The sequence below is a fragment of the Lotus japonicus genome, chromosome 1 (genome assembly GCF_012489685.1).
Source record: "Lotus japonicus ecotype B-129 chromosome 1, LjGifu_v1.2".
Lineage (NCBI taxonomy): Eukaryota > Viridiplantae > Streptophyta > Magnoliopsida > Fabales > Fabaceae > Lotus > Lotus japonicus.
The window spans coordinates 58906851-58917451 of record NC_080041.1 but is presented as its reverse complement, the minus strand read 5'-3'; the positions used below and the strand labels follow the sequence as shown (position 1 = coordinate 58917451).

Below are 10601 nucleotides of genomic sequence, written 5' to 3'. Positions count from 1 at the left end.
AAATAAAAATAAAAACACACGCTGCCCCAACTCTCCTCAATTAGGGGAGACTTCAAAAATGTGTTTTTCTCCACCTTGTAACTCCCTCTCTCATCACAAACATATTGTTAGTAGACATATGGTTTAGTGGTTTGTTTAATCGCCGCATAAATTAGTAGGAGTTAAAAGCGTCAATAAAACATAAATTATTTGAATGTTTATGAAAAAGCGTCAATAAAACATAAATTTTTATGGATGTAAAGAGATCTCAATCAATTATATCTATATATACAAGTTAAAATAAGCAACTAAGAACTTGAAAAATCGTCGACAGATGAAGTAGCGTTCAATATTATCAGTGCGAAAACATTGAACCCAAAATAATAGGCGTGATTAACCAAAATAGAAAGAAGCAATTCATTTACAAAATATATGAGTCTTTGAACATGACGTCTATACCTCGAAGATGTAAAGCTAATAAGGCATATATGAGCCTTTGTATTTAAAGGAAATGAGAAACATCTACATACATGAGACAAGTCTATAATATGATTGATATTTGTGCAGACAACACTATATCTATTACTCAAGCATATGAAGTTGAAGAATTGCATTTCGTGATTATTATTGATACTTGACAACGTATTTATACAGTTGAGAGGTGACTAAACAATAAAATATAAACCTGATTACATGCGTAATTACATAGGTAAATAAATAAAGAATATTCCAACATAACCGGAAAAAGCTACTCTGAATCATTCTCACCGACGACAACGCCACAGACTCTGACCCTTCCGGCGACAATGAACCGCCATAAAACCCATCCAAGCTTCCAAGTGTGAAGAGAAATCATCGAAATCACCATGCATCTTCCTCCCTTGTTAGATTCCCTAACCCCTTCACTTTCTTCGTCGCCCACACCTTACCCGACCCGTTTCAAGAGACCCAAAAAACCCTCCGCCTCTCACCGCCGAAGCAACATCAAGGGAGTTCGCCAGAGACCATGGGGGCGGTGGACCGCTCAGATCCGTGACCCGACCAACCGGAGGAGGATCTTGGCGCAGGAAAAGTTCAAAATTTTCTTATGAATTTATTCTTATAGTGGAGGTAAAAGGGTGAGGGAGGGAGATTGAATATTTTGGTGGCTTGTTGATGATGAATTTGTTCTTATTTTTTCTGGAAAATAATTGAAGAAGATGAAGAACATGTTTTTTTTTTGACAGCCGAAGATGGGGGGAGAACATGTTGAATATGAAGAACATCATTAATTTTCCGGATTTTCATTGTTTGTATTTCTAATTATTATTTTTTCAGAAGACCGTTAAATATTTGACAGAAACCGTTAAAATATGAATGAAATAGGGACGAGGGACCAAAAGTATTGTCGTTCGATAACGTGAAGGACGTGTTCTGCTAATATCTAACTTTAGGGACCATTTACACACATACACTAAACATGGAGGACCAAAAGTGCAATTAAGCCTATATAATAAAACTTAGAAAGACCCCCATAACATTCAATAATTATGCGCTTATCAATTTTATTGCAATTATATATTTATTTCCTCTCTCTTATGTTATTTAGTTTTGCCAAGGGTTTTAATTTTGACTCTTATAAGTTTCCAAAGGTTAAAGTTGAATTAGCTATTATTAGGCGGCATGCAACGATCCAAATCATTTAAAAATGTACATTAACCTTTGATACCACTAGCTAGCCAGCCACTTAATTCCCTCACAATTATAAATTGAGAACCCAAATTGTATCACATAGTTAAACCAAACCTTTTACTTTAATTATAAGCGTTATCTTATCTTATATATATCCATCCAAAAGTTGAACAAATTCCTTCCATCCAACACAAGAGCATTACATTAACTAGTTAACCATGTATAAAACAGTAGCAGGCTCTACCGACTGCCAACCAACACCTCCTCCGCCACCGCAACCTCCCGTCGAATGGTCCACCGGGCTATGTGATTGCTTCTCTGACTACGACAATTGTAAGTGTGTGTTTGTTTCTTTGATGCACTAACTAACTCAAACATGATTTCATATATCCTAACATATAAACAGAGTAATTAAGAAACAAGAATTTGTATCACTTAGCTTCTGGTTATACATCACATTCATTATATATGAATTAACTCTATTTATGAGTTATTGTGTGTGAATTTCTTTCAGGTTGCCTAACGTACTGGTGTCCTTGTGTAACATTTGGTCGAATTGCAGAGATTGTTGACAAGGGATCCGCTTGTAAGGAGTTAACTCATTCATTTATATATGATTAATTAATATATAACAGCTTTTGGATAATTTATGTTGAATTAATTTGTTGCATGCAGCTTGTGGTGCTAGTGGTTTCTACTTTGTTCAACTTGGGGGCTTATACTCAGCCAACTACCGGACAAAGATAAGATCTCAGTACAATTTGAAAGGAAATAATTGCTTGGATTGCTTGACTCATTGCTTCTGCAGTAGATGCGCATTGTGCCAAGAGTACCGTGAGCTTGAAAAACAAGGATTTAACATGAAGATCAATGTGTATCTCATATTAATATCATCTTTTTTCTTGAGGATAATTAACTAATGTTTGGAAGATAGATAGATACTAATAATTAATATCATCTTTTTTTTGTTGAACTTAATTGATTAATAAATAGGGTGGCATGGAAATGTTGAGCAACAGACAAGGGGAGTAGCCATGACTTCAACCGCTCCAACAGTGGAACAGGGCATGACCCGTTGAAAGACTTTTTTACATGGCTAGTGCAATTTTCAAAACAAATTACCAAACTAGTGCAACTTTTGTTTTAATTACAAAAATAGTGTAAATCGCCTCTTTATTTTTTATTTTTTTTATGAAATCGCCACTAGCAATGGCGACACTATAATTTTTTTTTGACTTTGTTTAATAGTGACGGAAAAGTGTCCGTCACAAATTATGTCGCTAAAATTTTGCCGCAGTAGTATTCACGCTTCAATTTCCGTCGCTAAATTCTTTTTCAATATTCACTAGGATTTCAAGATGAAATTTACTTCGTCGCAAACAGAATTCCGTCGCTAGACATTTTGCGACGGATGCTATCTCTCTTCACATTCGGTCACTGATACCTTTTATATTATATATTAGGATTTTGTGACAGATACAATTCGTTCACTAACAAAGAAAGTCAAGAAAAAAAAATTATAGGGTGTATTTCATAAAAAACAAAAGAAAAAAAGGTGATATCGCCAATGAGATTGGCGATTTACACTAAACATGTAAATAAAAAAAAAGTTGCTCCATTTTGGTAATAAACCTTTCAAATTACACCATCTAGGTAAAAAAGTCTCGTTGAAATGAGGATCTGTGTGCATGCATGTGATGAAGTTCTTAATTCATACAAGTTTGTGGTGTTAGATCTAAAGCATGACAATATATACAAATAAATAAAGTAGTTTCTGTCTTTTCTTTTTCTTTTCATTTCATTTCGTATATTCATGTCATGTGTTCTTATGGTGAATATGACATTACGATCATATGTACCTAGAATTCTCAAAATGTGATGCTAGTTCTAACTTCAACAACTCTATATATATATGAGAATTCTGTAACGAGTAAAAGCAGACTCCTTATCATGAATTACAGTATAATAATTTAAGGAATAAGGATATAAGTTGTTTGAAAAAAAGATATAAGTTTATTTAGAAATATATGTATGATCTATTTAAGTATTTCAAGTATTCATTTCCCGATGTACCAAAAAAAATTATCTCAAGTACATTAGGTTGCTTTTTTCTTCATAATTTTGTGTCCAACTTATCTAAATTTACACTACTTTAATTTCTAGTTCTTTGAACTTATTATCTTTATATAGGTTTCTAAGCACTCAAGATTATGATTCTGATACCCTTGAAAATTCAACATATAATTTATCTTATTTCTATCTCTACCAGCAAAAACACACACTTCATCAAAATTTCAGAAAGGCATTAGGTGCAAGGTTAAGGAAGCTTGATCATCAGTGGAAGCTTGAAAAGGTACAAAATTGCTACAAGATTAAAAAGGGCACCCCATCGGGACAGAGATTACCCTCTCCAAAATCACCTGTGCCATAACAAAAGGATTTACGGCCACAACAATCCCCAACCTCTATTTTTGTGACATGTGATGAGATAATAAAGGATGTCGCTGATACTGCAGCCTACAGAGTTGCTGACGCCGAGAACAAATCATATTTGGCCGCTGAGGCAATCAGGGAGGTGGAGAGAATCTCAAGGCTGGCTGAAGATACTGATTCAACGTTAAAGCTTGTGAAAGAGATTTATGAAAAATGTTCACATGGTGAAATTGTCCTTTTGGCTTAAGTCGGTGATCAATGTGAGCAGATATTAGATCCTGCATATAAATTCATCAATCCGGTGAATATTATTTGAGTAGCTCTCTATTTTTACACCTCTCCAACTGTATTGTACTGGTTAGTCTTTCTTGTGAAGTCATGTTTCTTTGAGGCTGGTACACCTTCCTTGGTCTCTAGATATTATCCATGGAAGCTGTCTTTCATTTGAGATTGCCAGTTTGCCACAAAGAAAAATGTGTTCTTTGATGTATACTTCCATATGGCTGCTGATATTAGAATTTTTATTGGTATAGGTAAGTAGGAGCAAGATTCCCTCTGTTGCTGTAATAAGATGGATGCCACTACCCCGAAGTATTCCAAGGCTAGGTATGATGAAATTTTGAAGGAAGTCTCTTCCTACCTGAAGAAGGTTGGTTACAACCCAGACAAGATTCCCTTTGTTACCATCTCTGGTTTCGAGGGCGATAACATGATTAAGAGGTCCACCAACCTTGACTGGTACAAGGGTCCAACTCTTCTTGAGGCTCTTGACCAGATCAACAAGCCAAAGAGACCCACAGACAAGCCTCTAAGGCTTCCATTGCAGGATGTCTACAAGATTGGTGGTATTGGTACTGTGCCTGTTGGACGTGTTGAGACCGGTGTCTTGAAACCTGGTGTGTTGGTGTCTTTTGGCCCCAATGGACTGACAACTGAAGTTAAGTCCATGGAGATGCACCATGAGGCTTTGCAAGAGGCCCTTCCAGGTGACAATGTGGGATTCCATGTGAAGAATGTTGCGGTCAAGGACCTCAAGCGTGGTTTCGTCGCCTCCAACTCTAAGGATGACCCTGCCAAAGAAGCTGCTAACTTCACATCCCAAGTCATCATCATGAACCATCCCGGCCAGATTGGAAACGGATATGCACCAGTGCTCGACCTCGACTGCCACACATCTCACATTGCTGTGAAGTTTTCTGAGATCCTGACCAAGATTGACAGACGATCTGGTAAGGAGTGTTGAAATGTGATGGAAATTTCTAGTACTATTTAGACAATTAAAATCTCTATCTATCACAAACTTTCTAGAATGTTAAAGAACTATGTATAGCTATAGTATACTAGAATGATCTAGTAATCTCATACATGTGCAACCGACAATGATAAGTGGGTCAAAAAATGACTATAAATAGCCAGTGCCTATGTGAGTTTGAGATCAAGGAAATCAATGAACTAGTCCTACTAAATTCAGCTCCTCCCTCAACTATCTGTCCAGAATACTAAATCAAGCTACTCGGCTACTTCCTTCCTAAGTATACCACTCTGCCATTAATTGCTCCAAGACTATATATTTACACCAAATACCACTATTCAAATACTAACAGTGGTACCTGAGGTAAGTTCAATCATACATTGGGCATAGTTATATTACCTCCCTACTATTTCAAAACTATCCCACCTACGACTAAAAATTTCTCTTGCACTTATAACCCACTTCCATAATTTTTCTAAGCTATAGCTAACGCCTCCCAACCTTCATCTATCACTGTCCCTATTTTCAATGGGTAAAACTATAATTATTGGAGTGCAAAAATGAAGACTTATTTTTGCTTCCAAGACTATTGGAATGTCGTAGAAGAAGGATATACTACTCCTGCAGATACTTCAGCTCTCATTGCAGCACAAAAGAAAGAGCTGAAGGAGAGTAAGCTCAAAGATTCAAAGGCGCTATTCACTTTGCAACAGGCAGTGACCGACACAATTTTTCCAAGAATATTGGGTGCTAAAAGTGAAAAAAAGCTTGGATACGTTAAAGGAGGAGTTCCAAGGTACATGCCATCAAACTACAGACTCTAAGACGAGATTTTGAATTGTTAAAGATGAAAGAGTCTGAAAATGTTAAAGACTACTACTCTAGAATTAAAGAAATAGTTAATCAAATGAGAGCCTTTGGGGAAGATGTTCTTCACAAGAAAATTGTCGAGAAAATTCTAATTATTGTTCCTCGAAAATATGACTCAATTGTGACAACGATTGAACAAACCAAAGATCTGTCCACTCTATCAGTGACAGAATTAATGGGCTCTCTTGAAGCATATGAGCAAAGGCTGTGTAGGCATGATGAAGATACACTTGAAAATGTCTTTCAATCAAAGCTCAAATTTCGACAACAGAATAAAGGATATGGAGGAAAGAGGAATTATGGAGAAGCTTTTAGAAGAAGAGAAAGTTCTAGAAATTTCTCCAAGAACAGTCAAGATAAAAATCCTCCATGCAGCATATGCTAAAGGCTAGGTCACGCCGAGGCAGATTGTCGGTACCGTGATAAGCCACAATGCAACTACTGCAAGAAGTTTGGGCACATGGAGAAATATTGTTACAGTAAAAATAGACATCAAGCTAACCTTGCAGAAGAGCAAGAGCAAGATCAGTACCTTCTATATGCCACTCAAGACTCAGCCAGAGAAACTGGAGGAAGCTGGTACTTGGATAGTGGTTGCAGCAATCATATGGCCAAGGACGAGAGTATCTTCAAAAACATTGATGACTCTGTCAAAGTGAAAGTTCGTCTGGGAAATGGCGCTGTGGTGGAGTCAAAAGGTAAAGGCACCGTCATGGTAGAGACATAGAAAGGTACAAGACTCATCAGTGATGTCTTACTAGTTCCCAACCTAAAAGAGAATCTCTTAAGCATTGGCCAAATGATAGAAAGAGGCTACACTCTTCACTTTGAAGGGGATGTATGCCGAATCTATGACAAGCATGACAAAAGGGTTGAGATAGCCCAGGTTAAGATGCAGAAGAGCAACATAAGCTTCCCTCTAAATTTCAAATATGTAGCTAACATTGCCATGAAAGCGCAAGTTGATGATTCATGGCTTTGGCATCGAAGATTTGGCCACTTCAATACACAAGTCTTGAAGCTACTATATCAAAAGAATATGATGAGAGACCTTCCATCCTTAAAGGAGAGTAATGAAGCCTGCGAAAGGTGTCTCCTTGGAATGCAACGCCGAGTGTCGTTCTCAACATGCAAGGAATGGAGAGCAAAAGACGTGTTGGAGTTGATCCATACAGACGTGTGTGGACCGATGAGGACATCATCACATGATAACAACAGGTATTTCATTCTCTTCACCGATGACTTCTCTAGAATGACATGGGTCTATTTCCTAAAAGCAAAATCAGAAGTTTTTAGAGTATTCAAAAAGTTCAAGGCCCTTGTCGAGAAACAAAGTGGAAAACATATAAAAGTACTTAGAAGTGATCGTGGAAAAGAGTACACATCCCGCGAGTTTGACAAATTTTGCGAGGATGAAGGCATAGAGCGACAACTTACAGTCGCATACATTCCACAACAAAATGGAGTGTCCGAAAGAAAGAAACGGACGATTATGGAGATGGCCAGATCAATGCTCAAGGAGAAGGGAATGCATAACACTTTCTGGTGGGCAGAAGCAGTCTACACTGCTGTCTATATACTCAATAGATGTCCAACAAATGCAGTACAAAATAAGACTCCAATTGAAGCTTGGTGCGGCAAGAAGCCATCGACAAAGCACCTAAGGGTCTTCGGATCTATATGCTACACTCATGTGCCAGATGTAAAAAGGCACAAACTAGAAGACAAGAATGTACGAGGTATCTTCCTCGGATATAGCACAAAGTCTAAAGGTTATCGGGTCTACAACCTACAAACAAAGAAACTTACCATCAGTCGAGATGTTGAAGTTGACGGTAATGCATCTTGGAATTGGGATGAAGAAAAAGTGGAGAAGAACATTCTCATACCAACGCAACGGCCTCAAGAAGAAGTTGAAGAAGAAGCAGAAAACCCAGGTGAGCCTACTTCACCTCCGCAACAACAAGAACAACAACAAGATTTATCACCAGAGTCTACTCCTAGAAGAGTAAGGTTTTTGGTGGATGTATACGAAACCTGCAACTTGGCCATACTTGAGCCTGAAAGCTTTGAAGCAGCTTCAAAGCAAGAAGTATGGGTCAAGGCAATGGAAGAAGAAATAAAGATGATAGAGAAAAACAACACATGGGAGTTAGTAGATTGCCCACATGGAAAAGACATCATTGGGGTTAAGTGGGTCTACAAGACAAAGCTCAAACCCTGATGGCACTATACAAAAGCACAAGGCGAGGCTAGTAGCGAAGGGTTACTCACAACAACCTGACATCGACTACAATGAGACATTTCCACCAGTGGCTCGTCTTGATACAATAAGAGCTCTAATAGCTCTTGCAGCACAAAAAGGTTGGAGCATCCATCAACTAGATGTCAAATCAGCTTTCCTCAACGGTGTACTCGAAGAAGAGATCTATGTGGAGCAACCACAAGGTTTCGTGTGCAAAGGCAATGAAAGCAAAGTGCTAAGACTAAGAAAAGCTCTATATGGCTTGAAGCAAGCTCCTCGAGCATGGTACAGTCGGATTGATCAGTACTTCATCGATCGAGGTTTCAGGAGGAGCAAGAGTGAACTTACACAATACATCAAGACTCAAGGTCAGCATACTCTCTTACTCTCCTTATACGTAGATGATCTTATCTACACAGGAAATAATACAAAGATGATGATGGAGTTCAAAGAAGACATGATGAAGACCTTCGAGATGACCGACCTTGGCTTGATGAGTTACTTCCTCGGTATAGAGGTAAGTCAGAGAAATGATGGGATATTTATCTCACAAAAGAAATATACAGAAGGCTTACTCAAGAAATTCATGATGTACAGCTGCAAGCCTGTAAGTACTCCACTCGTGACAAATGAGAAACGACAGAAGGATGATGGAGCACCAGAAGCTGAGGCATCGCGCTACAGGAGTCTAATTGGTAGTCTTCTATATCTGACGGCTACACGACCAGACCTTATGTATGCTACAAGTCTACTATCAAGATTCATGCAGAGCCCAAGTCAGATACACTTTGGAGCATGCAAAAGAATCCTAAGATACCTGCAAGGAACAAAAGAGTTTGGCATATGGTACAAAACCACAACCAACTCAAGGTTGCTTGGCTACACAGACGGTGATTGGGCAGATTCTGTAGATGACATGAAAAGCACTTCCGGCTATGCTTTCTCCCTTGGATCGGGAATATTTTCTTGGACGTCTAAGAAGCAAGCTACAGTTGCACAATCAACATCTGAAGCTGAGTATGTGGCAGCTGCTGAAGCAACAAGTCAAGCTATATGGCTTCGAAGAATACTCGAAGATATGGGAGAAAAACAAGATGAGTCTACTATACTCAACTGCGACAACAAATCAGCTATTGCTATGGCGAAGAATCCGATGCATCACAACAGAACAAAGCACATAGCAATCAAATACCACTTCATCAGAGAAGCTGAGACATCAAAAGAGATTCAGCTCAAGTACTGCAGAACTGAAGATCAAATCGCAGATATATTCACAGATAGATAGACTATTAAAATCTCTATCTATCACAAACTTTCAAGAATGTTAAAGAACTATGTATAGCTATAGTATACTAGAATGATCAAGTAATCTCATACATGTGCAACCGACAATGATAAGTCGGTCAAATAATCGCTATAAATAGCCAGTGCCTATGTGAGTTTGAGATCAAGGAAATCAATGAACTAGTACTTCTAAATTCAGCTCCTCCCTCAACTATCTGTCCAGAATACTAAATCAAGCTACTCGACTACTTCCTTCCTAAGTTTACCACTCTGCCATTAATTGCTTCAAAACTATATATTTACACCAAATACCACTATTCAAATACTAACAAGGAGATTGAGAAAGAGCCTAAATTTTTGAAGAATGGTGATGCAGGTTTTGTTAAGATGATTCCTACCAAGCCCATGGTGGTTGAAACTTTCTCTGAGTATCCTCTCCTTGGTCGTTTTGCTGTGAGGGACATGCGACAAACGGTGGTTACGGGAGTCATCAAGAGTGTGGAGAAGAAGGAACCCTCTGGAGCCAAGGTAACCAAGGCTGCACTGAAGAAAAAGTGATTGCATTGTAGCATCATTTTTGTTTGTTTATGTGAATCATAATCATCATGTTTCCAGAAAACTGTTGTATCTCTACTGTAGTTTTTCTGTTGAGAGTCCTAGGTTTTTGTTTTTCATTCCAGTTTGTTTATTACTGTTTTTTAACTTTTAAGAAGAGACTGAACTGAGAATTTCAATTTTCAGAAGCAGCTATATAGGCTTTTAGTCCGTTCCTTTGCTGCTGAGGGATGATTTAATTGCATTTAATTTATAAGAAAGTTTTGTCTACTAACTATTGTTTTTCAAAAATCTTATATAATCGTTGCTATT

The 10601-nt window shown here is 37.9% G+C and overlaps 2 protein-coding genes across 2 annotated transcripts; both read left to right on the top strand.

Moving 5' to 3' along the window:
* Positions 1-1751: 1751 nt before the first annotated feature.
* Positions 1752-2619, top strand: LOC130733406 (protein PLANT CADMIUM RESISTANCE 3-like). The gene is made up of 3 exons (XM_057585566.1): positions 1752-1983; positions 2165-2236; positions 2326-2619. Exons 1-3 carry the CDS (start codon positions 1869-1871, stop codon positions 2568-2570), a joined length of 432 nt encoding a protein of 143 aa, XP_057441549.1. The 5' UTR covers positions 1752-1868; the 3' UTR covers positions 2571-2619.
* Positions 2620-3677: 1058 nt separating this feature from the next.
* LOC130740139 (elongation factor 1-alpha-like) lies at positions 3678-10462 on the top strand. The gene is made up of 4 exons (XM_057592650.1): positions 3678-3703; positions 3841-4003; positions 4625-5312; positions 10111-10462. Exons 1-4 carry the CDS (start codon positions 3678-3680, stop codon positions 10290-10292), a joined length of 1059 nt encoding a protein of 352 aa, XP_057448633.1. The 3' UTR covers positions 10293-10462.
* The last annotated feature ends 139 nt before the right edge of the window (positions 10463-10601 follow it).